The 19,427-nt window shown below is 44.3% G+C and overlaps 1 protein-coding gene across 4 annotated transcripts in view; it reads right to left on the reverse strand.

Annotated features, from left to right (window-relative positions):
- Positions 1-11,726: 11,726 nt before the first annotated feature.
- ARMH3 (armadillo like helical domain containing 3) overlaps positions 11,727-19,427 on the reverse strand; it is a 126,763-nt gene continuing 119,062 nt past the window's right edge. For all 4 annotated transcript variants that reach the window (XM_081863976.1, XM_081863973.1, XM_081863974.1 and 1 more), the window contains 2 exons: positions 16,292-16,408; positions 11,727-13,720 (listed from right to left, as the gene is read on the reverse strand). In XM_081863976.1, the coding sequence (XP_081720102.1) occupies positions 13,628-13,720; positions 16,292-16,408 (210 nt within the window). In that variant the 3' untranslated portion in view covers positions 11,727-13,627. The remainder of the gene's footprint in view (positions 13,721-16,291; positions 16,409-19,427) is intronic.

The raw sequence follows: 19,427 nt of genomic DNA on the forward strand, positions 1-19,427 counted from the left end.
ATTAAAACAAAAGCAGCTGTGGAAGAGTGCTTATTCAAATGCTGGTACAGATCAGATAACAAATCCATCACATACACCTCAATAATAGACCAGCATATTTTACAAGAGCATTATGTTCAAAGCTTGCAGCTGGAAGGCTAGAAGCAATTGGGTTGCTTGTTGTGCACTTAGAAGGCCTTTAAAATCACCTGGATATAAAAGCAGGCTGTGGGGAATGGCAGCAGGAGATACAGTCTCACTGCAGTGTTTGAGGCTAGTGGGAAACTTATGAGACCATATTCATAGTAACCCTTCAGGACCAAAACGCTGGGACTTTGTAAATCAAGAGGCCAAATGAAGAACATTGATATCAAGTCCTTTCAGTCCTGCTAGGAAGAAAGCCTGGTGTTGTATCTGTGTTAGAATGAGAGCACTATGCCCTCACCATTGCAACACAACACCTCACCTCCCCTCCCAGCTACAATGGCAGGCTGGTCTTAGTGATCTATCTCAGGGATGCAATTTAACAGCTCATTAAGCAAAGACAGAGCATTGATCACCATTATTAAGCACACCTTTAGCTAATTGCAGATTTCCATTCTTATGGCTTAACTATGTGGGAAAAGTCAAGCACAGGATATTAAATCACCATGATCTAAATCCTGGACAGTTGATGTTCCTTTTTTATTTTACCATAATTAATTTTTCATTTTTTAAATGTGGGGAATATTGTTGTGTTTTATATTGTAAACTGCCCTGTGATCTTCAGATAAATAGCAGTATACATATTTAATAAACAACAATAAACAACAATAATACCCGGTTTGATTTTAACCTAAAGCCTTGCTACCTATGAGCAAGATTGGCATCCCATTCTGCAAGGAAGGCCACAGCCACCTCCGCAATTCAGGAAGCATTTCAAGAATGGAGGTTCATTTCCTGTCCTCTGCTTCTATATTACTTGGTATAATAATCTTTAAGGCTGGATAGGTGAGTTTTAAAAACTCTGCTAAGTATGAATGGCAGTGTATAGATTACATGTCAGTTTCATGGACAGAAACTCCATGTTTGCTGGCAAATATTGCAGCCTATCGGGGATTTAAAATGTGGCAAGATGGTGATAGCAAATGTTTTGAGTTTCCAAATCAGCAAGGGAGCTGGGTAGTATAGGGCTGATCTTGTGTAACTTTGGCATGTGGGAGATCTGGGATTAGGATTACAGTATGTGTTAAGGAGAAGGAGAAAACTAAATAAGCACCCTCATGTGGCTACTCTGGACAGGGTTTTAGTCTTTTCCCTTATGTAAATCCCTCCCCCCCCCCCCGCCTTGTTATTATCTCCATAAGTAGTGAGGCATTGGGGCGGGGGAAGGAAAAGGTGCAGATGGTGTTCCTGACTTTTAAAATAGTTTGGGGCAGGGTGTGGGGGAAATTACATCAGGAGATGGATGTTTGGAGGAAAAGGTTAAACAACCCAGAGTGTGTGGGGGCCCAGAGCGCGCACACACACACACTCAATCTTCAAAGCAGCTGATAAAAATGTCCCCCAAACCTTGGGAGATCCTAAACATGGACCAGATAGGAATGTCAAGTGTAAAAAGGCAAAACTTTCCATTTCAGATGTCATTATTTCTAGAGGCATTTGCACCCCGTCTCCACTCACTTTCGAAAGGGAAAGAGGGAAATGAAGACTGTGTGTTTCATCCTCACAAACATGCTCTTCCCTCCACTAGCAGCAGATGTATGGAAGTATCTAGGGACAGTTCTTCTTGGGGGCGGGAGTGGGGGAGCGGGGAGAGGAAGCCAGTCTGGGAATGCTGGCATTGAAGAGGACAGTGCTCTCCAGCCTCCTCCAGCCCCAGCTGGTGCTTGTCACCAGAGCGTTGGCTCTCCCGGGGCGCAACTTAAACCTAACAGCTTGGAGGTCCCAGGCCCCCTCCAGCACAGCAAGAGCCTCAGAGCCAATGCACTTGTAAGCTGATGCAGCAGAAATTAAATGAGCAAATGTGGCTGGGGCCTTCCCCAGCCTGCAGTTCATTACACACTCACAGCCCTGAGGCCCAGCGTGAGGGAAGCGTGAGTGGAGGGGGCCATGCCGAAGTCAGACAGCTTGGCTAATTAACCACTAATTACCTAGGTGAGTAAGGAGGCTCTGCGCAACAGAAGAGAGTGAGGGGGGAAATGTCTGAGGAGACGGGGAGCCATTGTACTTTCCCAGCAGGGGCTGCTGGAAGACCAGGGATGAGAGGTTAAGCATAAGGCAAAGGGTGGTGAAGTGCTGGCACCTAGGGGGGTGCAGTTCATGGGGCAGCGGAAGAGCTGTGGCCAGAGGAAGCGCTCCTTTGCTCCACTTCCAAGGCCCCGATTTCTTCCCAGATCTGTGCCCAGCTCATTTAATCTAGTCAATTGGATTCACTTCCCATCCGCTTAATTCAATTAGTCTGAGAGGGGCAAAGGAGAAGGAGCCTGAACCAGGCTGCACTTCATCAGCAACTAGGTAGATCAGAAAGGAAGGGAAGCATTTAAGGGAAATGAATCGAAGGCCTGAGGTGGCACAACTCTGCCCAGAATGATTAGCAAGGTAGGGTGAGAAACGCATCTGTCTTTGTCTCCAGAATGGCCTGGGCTTGAATTTTTCTCTAAGACTGAGAGACCAGTGTAAACCATTTGAAACAGGGCACATTTTTATCAACAAAACGGAGCGCCTGAATTAATTCTCTAGTAATGATTTTCCCAATGTTGCATATGCAGGCTCTGCAAAGGGGGAAGGGGGGTTGGTGCAAAAGAATCCCCACAACAGCACTATGTACATTTACTAGGGAGTAAGTCCCACTGAAATGAGTGGGGCCAACATGTGTAAATATGCATAGATGTGGAATGCACATCAGCAGAAGCAACAGGAATCATCTTCTGTATGGAGACAAGAGTCAAATGAGCCGCCCCCCCAGCTGTGCCACTTCCCAACCCCACAAAAGGTGTATCAATGCAGCTTGCTAACCAGAAGTATGAAAAATGCTTTGCTGGAAGCTACCGTAATAGTTCAACAAGAGCCAAAGGCTGCAGGGAGATGGAACATGGCTCTACATTGTTGCCATGTTGTGAAGTGCAATCTTGCACACCCCCTTTGAGGAACTGGCCACCTGTGAATCGGGGACACAGAGAGTTCTGAGCTAAGGCTGGCAGTCTTGTTTTATGCCAACACGGTGAAATGTGTTATGCCACATGGCAGCTTGCAGCTAGACAACAGGGTGCTTTAAGGCAGGAAATGTGAATACAAAACTGCAAAAGTGCCAGGCTGACCCCAGATGGATCTCCATGCTAGAGGCCCACCATCCATCATGGTCCTTATGCACCAAGTGCTGCTTTATGTGTGGGTGTGTTTTCCTGCAGACAAGGCAGGGCAGCAAGTCACTGTGTTGAAGGGTGTCATGTTATCCATGCTTTCACGCCATATGGTTCAGCTATACCACTTGGCCGACCCCCAGTGCTGCAGCTGGCTCCAAAACCAGCAAATATCACAGAGGCAAAGCAAGCACACCATAAACAAAAACAGATAAGGTCTAAGAGTGGCTGGTGAAACCCAGCCAGATGGGCAGGGTATAAATAATTTGTTGTTGTTGTTGTTGTTGTTGTTTTGAGAGACCTCCGCCAGAAGAAAATCCTCAGACTCCCCATCCACTCTGAAAAACGGAACAGGTCCATGTGCTTTTGGCACACCTCAACAACACAGAAGCAAAACCTTAGATGCAAACACTGTTGAAACTGGGTTGGCTCAAAGTACCCTAGGACAAAGTGCTCTGTTCCTTTGATGCAGGCGAGATGCTCTGCTTAGATCAAAGGGCTAACATTTTTCCGCAGGGCATAGAAATTTCATATATAATTATTTGTCATGCTGTACAACTGGAATCAGATGTGCCTTTAATAGTTTACATGGGACATTCCTTCCTTTCATGTCACATGACTTGCTTGATCATGGCAGGTTTAAGATCTTGCCCTGCTGCCAGTCTAAATATTTGCTAGGCATCTACACCCCATTCTAGATATAGGATTCAAGAGCCAGCAATTGACTCTTTTGCATAGAATTGCTTTGGCTGTTGAATTCAAAAGCCATTGGACTCAACAAAATAGTCCTCAGTATCGATCATGTTCTCTCCCCCATGCACAGGTATAAACTTCCCACAGCCTCCTCGTCCCTAAAGAAGGAAGTCTAGCTCTGGCCTTGATGCAAAATTCACCCTAAAAAGCATCTACTTGAGAAGGAACTCGTAAGGCAAGGATGGAGAACCTGTGGTCCTCCAGGCGTTGTTGGACTCCAACTCCCATCATCACCAGCCAGCATGACCAATGCTCAAGGATGTCAGGTTGTAATCCAACAATATCTGGAGGGCCACAGGTTACCTATCCTATACTGAGGATTGCTGGTGACCTCTATTCTGTCTGTTCTCATTTCCTTGAACAAGTGCACACTGTATATTAAATACGTAACCCAGGTCAGCTGCCAGGGCCCACTGATCACTAGAACTACCCAAGCCAGATGAATCGTGGCAATTGCTCTTATTCCTTGCTGCCAGCACTAGCCAATCTCTCTCCCTGCCCACCCATCAGTCATGGAGTGGTACAATCTGAAGTGGTGTAGCCTTGCTCCAATCACAGACATGCCACCTCAACATTTGTGTATGAGGACTTGGGACAGGAACACTGGGGAGAACCAGCTCCAATGACTGAGAAACAAGATAATGGCTGTCATCAGGGATTATACCCTTCTAATACTGAACTCAAAGCCATCTGGGCAGAAGACCCTGACAACTAGGCAAGATTGGTAATGGTTTCCTAAGGTACTCATTTGTGGAATGCGTTTGATATGGATCAGCAGGCTTTCCCGTATAGCCGTGGTGTGGTAATAAGCTTCTTGCAAGATAGTAAGCAACCATTTGGGATAGCTTATAAACTGCCCAACCAGAGCCAGAACGCTTGGAACTGCTATTATGCTGTAGCACAGTGCGCATGCACACACATTTTACAGCAAGACATGTTACTGTAGGAGAGCCCTCTCCAGCGTGAATGTGCCACATTAGTGCCCTATGGTGACTCATGGGGTGTGAAATGGCTGTAATGAGGACAGAATGCCAGGTAAGCTTCCGTCAGAGCATATGAAATCTGGATAGTGTGCCTTGGGAGAAGGCTATTGAACAGTTACCCACACTCACAAGCTGCCATAAAGGAAATGTTAATTGAGGCGATAAAAGGCAGCTAGGGAGAAGGCAGATTCTAGTTGATAGCAGCTGGCTGCAATAAATGGGAAAGGAACCTGCTCTCTTAGGGTTGGGAGAGAATGCTTCTTTCCCAAGTAGTTTGCAGGATGAGAGTTGCAGATCCATTGCTTGGCAGAAACCAGTGGCAGAAACCATGCAGCCGAAGGCAGGATAATGTTGGGAATTCCTTGTGAAAATAATCAAATAGCTGATTTTTGGCACAAGGGTCATATACCCCTTCTTCCACTAAACTTGAAGTATTCCCCACTGACTTTAATTCTCAGGGATTCTGGGGTCAGGCAGTGTTTATTGTTGGGCTTATCCAGGGGGAGAAGGAGCTTCCCTCTAGCTCCTATACTAAGCCCATATAGCCTGGAAGAAAGCTCTTTAGTCCTAACAAGTTAAAACTATATATATAAAAAACAGAAGACTATTATGCCCAAGTGCACTAAGATGCACACCAATGTAAAACAAACATTATGAGATCCTGCTGGACTCAGAGTATCTAAGCTGGAAACTGGTAAATTCAGACATCTAAAAAGAACAAGCCAGGCATCACTGGTTCATACAGGTTCTCTTTCTCTTGCTCCTTTTTAACATAGGTGGGAGAAATTACCCACCCTACAACCCCTGGGAATAACCTTCCTCCTGTTGCGTGCAGGAATAGCAGCTAAGGTTGAGGACATCTTCTTTTCCTAGGTATTTGTGCTGCGCCTTTACTTATTTTTAAACCAAGTACTGTTTGCACCAGTTTAGTTATCGGATTCACACTTCACGCGTCATCCCTATCTCTGCTTTGAGGAACTTGAGTGAGAATTCTTTCCTGGCTCCTAAATCCAGGATGCTTCATCACACACAAAAATACTCAGACTAAGGAAGACAGTCTGTGGTTGTCTGCATCTGACTGGGAACAGACACCAAAATGGTGATACACAAATATCCCTCATTAACTAACTCTGTAGGTATGTTTGCGCTGCAGTTTCAAGCCGGAAGGCAAGAGGAGCCCTGAAAACAACTGTGTGGAATCTGGACCAATTACTCTTGTGAGACAATCATCCCCTACTGGTTGACAAACTATAAGATCCACATTTGCCTAAAGTCCTCATCAGTGACCTAAATCTGGATGTTAACATCAATAACCCAATTTCATCATGATTTCAGCATTTCTCATCACTGCAACAGAGGAAGAGAGCTCTCTAGATGCAGTTAGTCCATGAGGCAGGTTAAGACAGGTTTGAACATCCCTTTATTCTCTGTCCGCCCCATGGACAAGACCAGAAGAATATAATCTGGGTTTGGAAAGACTCAATTCTTGCTAGACAAAGTGTGCCATAACCTTTACAAAAACATTCACAAACTCCCTCAGGGCTGCAAAGAGAGAACTGGAAGCCTTCTGTATTGGAAACATTTATAGAGTCTGCTTCTGAATGATCAACAGATGCCCACAGAGATTCAATTCTTGCCAGGATGAAAAATTGGCAAATATTAAGTTCTCATGCAGTGATTGAGCCGTTTCAGATTTAAATGGGTGAAAGTTGCCATTGTTAGGTGTTCTATTAATGGACCATATAGTGCCTCTGGGCCACTTCGCTTTGCAGTCCAGGGGCTGTCAGAACACTAAAACAACTGCTGGTGCGAGGGACAGAAATTTATTTCGGGGAAATGCAACAAAATCTGCCTTCTGATCATTCAGCAGCTGCAAGGCTGCTTGGAGGTAGTTTTCTGTACCGGTTGGCCAGACATGGTCTGAGGTTCTATGAAAAGTGCTGAAATGTCTTATTTTGCATGGACTTTCCTTTTTGTACTGCCCTCAGAAATAGTGCTTGTGAGGAGTACAAGATTAGAACTGCCTGTGGAGATACCTGGGGACTGGAAGTAGCAGAGTCATCATGCCTGAGCCACTGGAGCTGATGGAATGGGAGCACTTGAGTGGTCTGTGTGTGTGTGTGTGTGTGTGTGTGTGTGTGAGAGAGAGAGAGAGAGAGAGAGAGAGAGAGAGAGAGAGATGAGGCATGTGGTAGAACATCATTATCTCATTGGCTGCCCAGTAGGTAATATGAAGGTGGAATCACCAGCACAATCCCTAACGAGCATGGACAGTGTTTCTAGAATGCTCTTTGTGTATAGCAGTTTTTAAAAAATTGAGAGCAAGAGTTCCTTGGCTTGCAGCTATTTATATATGCCCACTGAAAACATCTCTAATTTATCCTTTTCTTAGTTTAGATTCTGCTCAGAATGGAAGGATATTGCAGGGGTCTCCCTCTCACTGCTTTATGAATGTTCACTTCACAGACATTGTTAATGGCTATGAGATTTCAATCGCCCCAACTTCAATCCACCCTTTAACTAAGGGCAAGCTGTGAGCAAATGTCCATTTGGCAAATTAAGACTTTCCAGGCAAAGCACGCTGCAGCAGCAGGATTGAGCACACTTCAGGAGCAGAAGCCAGGAGGTAGGGGATGTTGGGGGGGGGGATCCTGAGAGCCAGACAGAAGTGCTGAGATATGCTTGTTTGTGCTTTGGTTAAAACATTAACAAGATTGCTCTGAAAGCTTTGCAAGAGGTTGGCTGCCAAAATTAAATGTTTAGAATTTAAAAGCATCCATTTTTATTAAAGTCTGACATATTGCTGGCTCTGGCTTCAGTATTGGCGCCTACAGATGAGGAGAACTGGGCACTGAAAGACCAAGACCAAAGGTGGGCAGGGTGGCCAAGATGCAAATGAGGGCACTGTTCCTGCTCCTTTAATGGTTATGCAGAGCACAGAATTCAGCAGGTACAGTTTGCATGTTATTCTCTCCTCCACACAACTATTTATATAGGTATAGGTGCCCTAAATATGGGTGCAAGGAGGCTATTCTGTATGCAAGCATCCTAGGAGAAAAGAGGTGCCAGAACTCACCTGAACTCAGTTCTGGCACCTCTCAGGTGGGCACCATTGCCATTATAGAAGAACAAGGGAGATATTCATGTTGAGTTCTGGCACCCCCACCCCCCGAAAAATAGTACTGCTTAGATCAGTGTTTCCCAACCTTGGGCCTCCAGATGTTTTTGGCCTACAACTCCCATCATCCCTAGCTAGCAAGACCAGTGGTCAGGGATGATGGGAATTGTAGTTCAAAAACAGCTGGAGGCCCAAGGTTGGGAAACACTGGCTTAGATCACATATAAGTTAAAAAATAGGCACATCCACTTTCATGTTTTGTGGTACATACCCCCTCCCTCCTAAGATTAGGTCATTATATGCTGTTAAAATATTTGTCATCTGGCTTCTGCCACTCCACTTAAGACCTGGCAACTCCAGAGTCTCAGAGGCAGCTAAATTGATGGCAAAGACAGCTATAAATTAACCATTATAAAATTTATTCAAGTGCTCCATATAGTTCTGTCGAAATTCTCCACCACAAGCCCCATCTTAGTCTCCCTCATTAGCGCTAAACATATCCTGTCTCTAAAGAGTCTGAGCCAGCATCAGGTGGAAGGAATGGAGGAAAATCCAAGCGGAATTAGCAGAGATGAAAAGCTACAGCTGTCTCAGACAGGGGTCATGGCTCAGAATAAGGGAGACCCCACTAGAGATAGATTTGTGCTAACTAATCTAGAATCACTAATTCACAGCTCTGAGTTCTTTCTCTTTCTATGGCCTCTACAAGCAGCGGCATAATTTCCATATCTCTCAAGGGACAAACCACTGCCTGGGAGGCAGCTGTGGTTCCAGACAGGATAAAAGGAAGGCCAGTCAACAAAATAATCAAACCTTGGACCTAATGCACTGCCTCTAATACTATACTGTGTGAAGACATGAGTTCTGCTGGAAAAAAAACCAGTGTGCAGTACAGTAGCAACAGAAAGAGGGAATGTTATGAAGTACTCCTAAATTCAGATTTTCCTCTAAGTATTGTAGCCTGCACCTGAGAATGGAAGCTCTGTTATGATCTGGAAGACAAGGAATGAACCACCTGCAATGTGTCCTGCTAAATACATTGGCAGCTATCTCCCTGACACTCCTTATCACTTGTAAATTTAAAAGTAAAACACAAGAGCATCAGAACCTTTCTGGAAGTGTTAAGCCAAGACACCTAAAATGTCACTCATTCGTTTTCCCCACATAGCTAATTAAGAAGTTTCAGTGGCATCAGGCTACCACCAGAAAATAGTGATGATGTTAATCCTTTTCCCCTTCCGCACCTGGACATCAGAAAGAAGTTACACCTTTAGAAGGCATTTCTCAGAGATTTAGGACAATCTCTTCCTGGCTGGCATGATTTAGAAACTTTTAGCACCCAATCCTTTCGGGAAGACAATATTTTTAGCCTTTTATTGTAAATATTAAACTCAGATTTGGTCGTAAAAGCTGCTACTAGCCTGCTCAGAGTTAGGGGCTTCTTATCTTCAGGGGTCGGACTCTATCTCCTAGGATCTTCACTAAGGTTGTAATCTGTGACTCTCAGATCCACCCACCCACTCTGCAGGTGTCAGAAACTGTGTCCTCTTCTTCACAGAACAGGCCATATGCCCCTTCGTTACACTACCTCATTTTATTTTTCCTTGTTTTTGTTCCTTTTGCTGTACCAGAATGGCTCCAGGATGACACTACCAAACTCTCCTCTGCATCCCTTACCAAAATACTCTGAGCCAGTGTTCTTAAGCTGGCAACAGATATTTCCCTTCTCCATGCTTGTCCTACTGCTCTGAAAATCCCTCCCCACCCCGTGCAATTTTTTTTGCCTTTCCCTTCACATTTCTTCCAAACAGATTTGTACAGCACATCCTCAGCAGCAATTTTCTCCACCACATTTCTCTCCTTTATGCTCACAAACCACTTCAAGCATTTCCACTATTAAAAAAAGACTTACTTCCCTGTGTTCTGTTAAGAAAGCCAAATAGCTCATACCGTTAGTTGCTTCAAGCTCTCCAGAACTGAAATCTTTTTCCTTTGCCAGTCATCCCAAACGTTTTCCTCATTTGTTAATATTGCCAAATTGTGTTCATCTTCTTTTTCCAAAGTGTGCTGCACAAGCCCCCTCCTGCAGTTTTTGTGGTAAGGCTGGTGCTTTAGAATGATTTCCTTTTATTGCTGTGGCCAGGCAGCTTCCCCCCTCCTCAATTTCTTGTTAGCATTCTTCCTTTGTTGTATATTTCTGCAAATTGAAAGCTTGCACCATTAGTTTTAACCCTTTTATTAGCTTTAAACTCTTTTAAACTTAGCCTGTTGTTAGTGTGTTGTGAACATCGGCATCAATTGATTCTGCTTAATAGCTTTCAACAAATATGTTACAGTAATTCCTTCCAATACAAAAAAATTACTTGAGATTTCGTTGTCCATGACTACCCATGGAGTGCCAAATTCCAAAGTGTGTTCAGGCTCAAGCACAAAAGATCCTAAAAATAGGTTGCATGCCAAGGTTGCATGTGCAAGCTTGCATTGCGTGCACACTGCACACTTCATAACAGAGACCCTTGACCCAAACCACCTTGAATTGCTTGACATGTGCATATAGTGAGGGTAGCATCTTCCCCAAGCCAACCTTTTGTCACAAGCATCAAAGGATATGCATGCAAACAGGAAGTGCACAACTGCTCAAAGAATTCCAGTAGAAAAATGACATTGTGTTGTATCCAAAGCAGAGTGAGGGACATTCCACTTGCACAATGAGACTTCTTCTGCCTCTGCTCTACCCACCCTCCCCATATCTGCTTCAGGGAGCTGAAGGGGGGAGTTCCACCGTGCAAGCCAAAGTCTGTTGTGCAAAAGAAATGACAATGTTGGATACAACCTATGGATACAACCTACACTCCAAGATGCTTCCAGCTGAGTCAGATAAACCCAAAGGCATCAGTTCATAATAGTACCAAGCACTATAAACTAGGAAGTACATCCTAAAACAAAGGATACTCCTATAACAAACTGAGAACTAACTACAGAATGCAGATTGGAAAGGGGGAAGCGCAGAAACACACACCTTGCTGAAAAGAACTCTGATGACCTCTGTGAAGACCCCACTCCCAGCCCAAAGTATAGGACCACAGAGCTTCTCTTCCTGGTTAATTCTGAGGAGGATGACCCTGCCTACCAAGCAAGAGAAGGCTCATGAACAAATGAAAAGATTCCATGTGGTCACATGGGAGAGAAGTAAAAGGCTCCTGAGCAAGGGTTGCCACCCACCCACTCAGTCACAACCTCTTCTATTGGCTGCAAAGTAATACATCTTTCAACCAAATTTCGGCTGAGGAGGGGACCCGATGAGTACCGCAAATGTGCTCTATGTTGGTAACCCCTGCAACTAGTTTCACAAAGAAAATGCTTGCAGGTAACAAACTGAAAATGACTCAAAGAATCAAGCTTGCAATTTTCAGATTTTCAAACCCAACTTCTTTCCACCTCGCACATCCCATCCTAAATACGTCACTGAAGATGGCAAGTGCTCTTTAGCAAGGACGATGTCGTTTGTGTATTTGGTACAGCGGCAAGCACAGCATTAGCACCAAGAAAATGTTAAGAGTAGTAATAATTTATTACCTCTCCCCCAAAAGAGCACAAAAAGATACACTGCACACAATAGAGTGATCAGAGGCGCCACACCCCTCCCTGGCCCCTTACTGCCAAATTCTATATACAACATCTTACAGGTGCTATTTCAGCAGCAAGGTGTTCATAATGTTTCTTCTAGAGGGGAAAAAGGAATTCTTCCTTGAAATTCTGGCCTCAAAGTCCACTGCTAAGCATGGCTGAGATCCATCAACGTACTGGGGAAGGGAGCTTCTCATCGGAGCCCAAAAAGAACAGAGGAATCACACAAGATGGCAGTCTGTTCTGAATAATAACCAACATACACCAGGAAAGAGCCCAGTAAAGGTGCCTGTACACCTGCTTGCCGAATCCTGTTTGCATCCATTGGACAAGGTTCTGCAACCTGGAAGATAATATGCAGGTAGGAGACAATCTCCTGCAACAGATACTGTGCCAAATCCTCCCAACATTTTAATTAAGAATTCAGACTCTAAATTTTAGAGCTCATCTGATTGAGATTTCCAGTCTGAGTACAGTACCAAAGGTATGACCAACTCCTGGCTTCCCAACAGAGCACAGTCCTATATTTCTAGAAAAGGGATAACAAAAATCGATGGGCAGTTGACCGCACAAACATGTCCTGTAATCTGCCGTTGCAGCCCTTGGTGGACAGGAGTAGAGAACAGAATGCCAAAGATGTAGAACACTGACTTGCCCCATCCCAGGCTTCTTTTCCCCTAAAATGCTGTGAGATACTCCCAACTAATTAATTCCCTACTTCTACCTATGCAATGAAGCACTTTATTGGAGCACAGAGAAGGTAGACTTTGACAGAGGAAGGGAAGGTGAGCTAAGCAGTTCCTGCTTCAGTCAATGTGAAATTTGGCATAGGCAGTGTATGTGTTGAATGGACTAGACACTGAAAATGTGGATAGGAGCACTTGGTCACCATATCAGCACCTTGGGGATCCAGGAGTATCAGGCCAGTGGAGAGGTGCTGAAGAACCTAATGTAGGAGCTTAGTTAACCTACTGGAATCAGGGAAAAATGGGTTCCCTCTGATACACAACAACTGCATTAGCAATAAAAGCAGAGGGCACTCTCTTTTATTGGTCCTATGGGTTGGGGGTGGGGAATCAATGGCATATATTCAAATCCTTAATTCCCACAGTCTTAGAACAGGGCAGTAGGAATAGCAGAGGTGAGCTCATAGAGGTAACCTCTTAGTTCAGGAACTCCGGAAACCAAGTGTTTTAGGCAGCACACTGTGAAACCTCTTGAAGAGAATCTCTTGCAAGCACCATTCAGTCAGGAGGCCCTAACTCAGAGTGAAGGGCAGAGACTTCAGCTGGTAATTTCCACACCAGTTTGAGATGGGGCTGGCAATACACATGGGCAACAGATGCAAAGCACCCAAGTCAAGCAGATAACTTATAGACAGAAGTTCAGTCAATCTGCCCCTTATTATAAAGGACTTAGTTCCCATGGCCTGCACTGCTTTCTCTTCCTCAGCATCTGTCCATCATCAGACAGGTTGCAGAGAATCAGAAGGATGAGCTCTCCCAACAACACTGTTTTGCTCTAATTTTGCTCACTTGGGGAAAAACTCTTATCCCTGCACAATAGTTGCTGCACAGAGAAAAGCGAGAAAAAGCGGTAACTACATATTCCTCTTCCTCACTCCCAACTCCACAGTGTAGTCAACATCACCAGTTCTCTGTGCTCAGGAATGTGGGACAAGTCCAGTTCTTCCCTTGATGATTCCTGGGGAAAAACCACACAAGCACTAGGGATAGACCACCCCACAATCAGGAGTTACAGCCAATGCTGGGGAAAGGGACTCAGTGATGCCAGGACTGGCCAGGAAGCAGGATGGCAACTCCGCTTCAGGAGATGGTTGAGAATTCTTTAAGCAAGGTCTCCTGGCTGAGAGTGTTGAAGGCCAGATTTCGCCGGACATTGATGCTGATGGATCGAACCTGTGAGAGAGAGAACAGTCATTTCATATACCACTTACACAGACCAGCACCTCTGGCACTGAAGGAGACCCCTGATATGTGAGCTTTTGTTGCAACGTGATTGGCTCGGGGAAGAAAGCCTACCAACAAACTAAGACTTTCAACTACCACAAGGATGTTCAGTCAGATCAAAACAGCCTATGAATCTCTCTCTTGCTGCTTGCAATCTACCCAGGTGCAGAGATGGCTGAAAAATTTCCTTCCTCAGTCTATCTTTGTGTCTCATAGAATCATAGAGTTGGAAGAGACCACAAGGGCCATTGAGTCCAACCCCCTGCCAAGCAGGAAACACCATCAGAGCACTCCTGACATATGGTTGTCAAGCCTCTGCTTAAAGACCTCCAAAGAAGGAGACTCCACCACACTCCTTGGCAGCAAATTCCACTGTTGAACAGCTCTTACTGTCAGGAAGTTCTTCCTAATGTTTAGGTGGAATCTTCTTTCTTGTAGTTTGGAGCCATTGCTCCGTGTCCACTTCTCTGGAGCAGCAGAAAACAACCTTTCTCCCTCCTCTATGTGACATCCTTTTATATATTTGAACATGGCTATCATATCACCCCTTAACCGCCTCTTCTCCAGGCTAAACATGTCCAGCTCCCTTAGCCGTTCCTCATAAGGCATCGTTTCCAGGCCTTTGACCATTTTGGTTGCCCTCCTCTGGACACGTTCCAGTTTGTCAGTGTCCTTCTTGAACTGTGGTGCCCAGAACTGGACACAGTACTCCAGGTGAGATCTGACCAGAGCAGAATACAGTGGCACTATTACTTCCCTTGATCTAGATGCTATACTCCTATTGATGCAGCCCAGAATTGCATTGGCTTTTTTAGCTTCATAGTCTCGGGTGGTCCAGAGCTTGTGGGCCAAGACAGAGCTCTTGGGAATTAGGTGCATTCAACCCAGAGGTAAATTGGAGGAAGGATGTGGTGGTGAGGTCAGGATTAGAGCAGTGGAGGTCCAATAGCAGTGGCAAGACAGAGCGGGAAATTGGCTAGATGCAAAGTTGGTAGGACTGTGAACAGCTCCCAGGCATGCAGCTTTCAGTACACGACTGAGCCACAAGTGGTGCAAGCCCTGAGTCCTGGATGGATGTTTACTGTTTTGAAGTCCAATAAGGTTTCTTCTGCATCCTGCACAAGCCAGGAGAAGAAACTTAAGAGCTTGTACTCTCCTCCTTTCTCTATGTTTTTAAATGGAATTCACTGTAATGCTATGTGGCAAGGACCACTGGTTTCAATGGTTTTAAAAGAGGACTGGGAAAAGCCATGGGTGATAGGTCTGTTAAGTCATGACAGCTGCCTTCAGGGACACTGTAAGAAACAGAATGCTGAACTAGTTGAACCTTTTGTGTTTCCATCTAGATCACCTTCTATTGTAGTCATAGATAATGTACATAATTCTGCATAAAAATTCAGAACACAGCAATCAAAATAAACAGTGCAGATCTGGGACATTTCCATAATTTAATGTTGAACATGTTTGGTTCAGAGTATGTACCCCCTTACTATTAAATAGGGCAGCAGATCTTAACTGGTAAATAATGGGATTTTGTCAACATACAACCAAATCAGGTCAATTGGATTCTTCCCTTCTGCTTTGATAGCAAACTCGGGGAATACACAAAACATTTATTGTAGTTCTCAGAGATTGGCTTGTAAGAGGCTCAAGAAGTCTCTAGAGAAATAGGGATTAAACTGGTTGCATTTGTTCAATCATCAGATGAAGAATAATGATGAAAGCTTCCTTGTCTTCATTCAACTGGGAAGAGAGTCCATTTGAACATTTCTGATAGAAAAACTGGAGGAAGGAAGACCGCTGGCAATTGTGTTAGCTATACTCGGTGAAACTGAATCTAAACTACTAGCATTTAGGAGGATGGACTCTGGAAAAAGTATAATCTCAGAAAATTGGAAAAAGCAAATCTGCATTTTAATCAAGGGAAATGTAAAGTTAGTGAACAGCAGGGCATACTGAGCAGCAACAATTCCTGAAAGAAGGGGGGGGGGGAGAGAACTTAGGCAGCACACACAGCTGATGCACAAAAAGTAGCAGAGAACATAGTACAAGGGAAGGGGAATATGCCACCTGCTTGTATGAATGCACAGATCAGGACAACCATGGCTGTTTCTGAACATGGCTGTTTCAAGCTTCTGCGTTTGGCAATTTCCCTCTTGGGAAATTCAAATGAAAAACCTCCCTTATTCATGTTCTGTCAATGGAACTATTGGAACATGCTCATCTGATGAGCTGCTGGCAGGTTCAATCAGCACGAGATTTCTCTGGCTCTCTCCTTTAGGAACATGCAGAAAAAGAGTGCAATAAACCCTGAGATGAATGGAGGTAAAACCTTCTTTCCCTAATCATGTCTCGCCAGCATCCTGTTCAAAGTGACCTAATGAAAAGTACACTAGTTTGTCACCTGTGCCAGTCATATTTCTGGATAATAAAAGGGACGTTCTGGCTGTGCTGTGGCTGCTCTGCAAAGTAGACCATGGGCCAAGACTTTGAGGCTCCTACTCACGAGCTGAAACTCACCAGTTCTTTAAAGAAAGCAGCTTCTTTGTGTTGCTCCGAGTAACGTTCATATTGGTCCAGCCCATCCTGCAACTTTAGGGTGAGCGTGTCGTAGTTGGAGCGCACCACTTCCAAAACCTGCACCAGAAATACACAATGAGAAAGAAGAATCAGCTTGTTGAAAATTGTTCAATCTACAGCATTCAGCAGTGAACGTACAGGAATCCTACTGCCTTAATGGGAAATGAGGATGGAAGAGGAATCTGCCAAACTTGGAGGAGCTCTGCCAAGTAGATCTATAAAAATGTGCTGCCTAGCACCTCGAAGATGCTCTCCACAGGTGCAATCTATGCACTACACAACGGAGAATGGGGCGGTGCAGTGGAAGAATAAATGTTGATGTGCTGCAAGGTCACTTCTGAATAGTTTTGTCAGCAATCCTGCTCTTGCTAGAACAGGCTGCCTCCTCTGAAAACAGCCTCCTTCCTTGATTCTGTTTGTCAGGTTTACTGGCAGTGAGGAAAAAATCAGCAGCAGTAACAGCTATCTACAGATTCAATTGGCCATTTTCTTGCATACGTGCCGAGGTTGCGATGGGAATAATAAGTGTTTGAAAGCGTAGACCTCAAGCACAGAGATCAGACCCAGGAGGAAGAATAATTCACTCCCAAATGCAACTAGCCACTAGGAACTGAGCATAATCGAATAATACACCCTCTGCCAGACAGTTAAATAGAAAGCTATCACCACAGCTCCATGAATCAGAACTCTGTCCTCTTGCCAACTGTACAGATTCAAGTCATCTACAATTAACCACAGAAAGAAGGTGAAGTGTACTTGAAAGGGAAGGAGGCTCTGAACAGAGCTGTCTTCTGAATGTGTGCTTCAAGGCAGTGCGTACAAGGTTCTCATCTGTTTAGCTTCTTCTTACCATGACACATTGAAAAAGCTACATGATCTTATTTTTAAATGCCTGAAGAGACAGTGAGAATGCAGGAGTTTGCACACACAAGTTATCAACACTGCGTTTTTTAAAATTAAAAAATAGGCATATTAAGTTTAGTATCAATTACTTTCCTTACATATTTAAACAGTTGTCTATTCCTGGGCATTGACCTGAAGTCTCTGACATCATTTCTGGGTGGGCTTTCTTGCTGTTGTGCAACACATTAAGTCACATCAGCCTCCTACTGCTGCACATGAAGTTCTGTTGCTTATGGGCATTCTCACTAGTGACACCCCCCCCCCATCTGTGAAATGTTCTCCCCAGGGAAATGCACCTGGTGCCATCATTATTACTCAGGCCGTTGCTAATCATTGGCTCCTATGGTGATGGTCACCTTTAGCGGGATGGATAAATGTTTTAAGTATTTTGGATTTCATTGTTTTAAATTTTCTGGTTTTAATTGTTTTATCTGTGGTCTGTTATCTTGTTAAGTTGCTCTGAGACTTTCTTTTGTGTAAATCAACTAACAAATATAAGTAATAACAAGAACTCCAGCAGCAAACAGAGGCGTGTATTCCAAGCCTCTCAGGAAAAAAAACCCCAGAAAGAGGCAAAGCTTAATTGTCCCTGTTGGATTGGCACAGCTTTTAAACAGATCACCTCACTTTCTGAAGATGTGTAAGCCTCAATTTGTGGGCAGAAATGGCACACAAAAATACCTGTTAGGGGCGTTGCAAAAAGAGAGGTCCAGCAGGCAAGGGAATAGCTGCAACGGTTTTTAAGCCAAGAACACGGCAGGGAGCAGCTCTTCCACAAATCTCAGTTCCCCATTCTTACACTCTGTTGAGGACCAGTATTTATACCCTCTTTGTCATTAGAAGCCTGGCATTTGCAGAGGTTTTGACTGAACCGTCTTCTCTTTCCACAATTGACAAATGCAGTTTAGAATTTATGTAATTTGAAGATCTAGGCTGAGGCCACTCACAGCAGGAATAGAGCTGGCTCCTTTGATAAATCTGCTTTGTTCTTCGTTCAGATATACCCTGCTCCAGATTTCTCTGCAGCTTGTCCCCCCCCCCCCAGAAATAGCAGCTCCCACCCTGCTACTGCCTGCCGTATCTTAGGGATGCAAGATGTGGGTGGTAGTGTGAGGTCAATCCCTGAACAAGCCGCAACTTGTGGCAACGGTCTTCCACATTACCAATTTCTCTGCACCTCAGTAAGTAGGAACAACACTTGAGTTGCAAGTGACAAACTGCAATACAGGAGGCTGTCTAAGAAGTGAGCATCACATTACAGTTGCTATGAAGCAAATGAAGGGTGTCAGTCCAAGAATTTTTAGGAACAGGCTGGTTTTGTCCACTTGGTGGAAATCCTCACTACTGTCAAAGATTTAGACATGTTGTTCTCATGAACCAAGAGCCCGTGATGTTCTCTGCAAAAATGAATTATTTCCCAATCATTCCAAAAGACAGATTTTTGTCCATGTATAGAAGAAACATGGCTTTTATTAAGCAACTTGTGAGAATTTAAGCTCTTGTGCTTGTATGGTCAAATACAGTTTTGCAAATAAGAAGATCAGGTAACTGTTCCAACTCAGCCATGTTGTGGTATGTGGTTGTTTCTGGAACTACAGTCAGAGATGCTGATCTGAGGCAGGTACCAGACCTCTTGCACAGTGAGTTAAAAAGCAAACAAACATCTATCCCAGCCACATTGGTATCCTATTAATATGGAAGGCAGAGACAGCATCCAAAACACATCACCAGTATGATAATTGAACGAACTCCTTGAACTATCAAGGGAACATAGAGGTGCAAAAAAGGCTGTTTCTGATGGAATAAAATCCTACTGAATTACTGACAGACTTTATATTTTATAGTGTTAGAATACATTTCCTGATAAATCAGTATTGGCTTTCCTAATATAAACATCACATGGCAGGACAGAGTCTCAAACAAAGATGTGCTCTTCCAAGCCAACATTCTCAGCATGTTCACACTTCTGTCTCAGTGACATCTACAGTGGCTTGGTCTTGGACACAGAATGGAAGATGGCAGGATCCCCAAAAAGCTGGCTCCAGGCTCCAGGCCTGCTGGCAGATCAACCCTGTGTTATAAAACATGATATGAAGGCTGGCAACATTAAAACTGCAGTGTCTGGAGACAGTCAGCAGTGACAAGAGGAGAAATGACCGCTGGGAGGACCAGA

This window comes from Podarcis erhardii (assembly GCF_964252035.2).
Source record: "Podarcis erhardii genome assembly, chromosome: 5".
Lineage (NCBI taxonomy): Eukaryota > Metazoa > Chordata > Lepidosauria > Squamata > Lacertidae > Podarcis > Podarcis erhardii.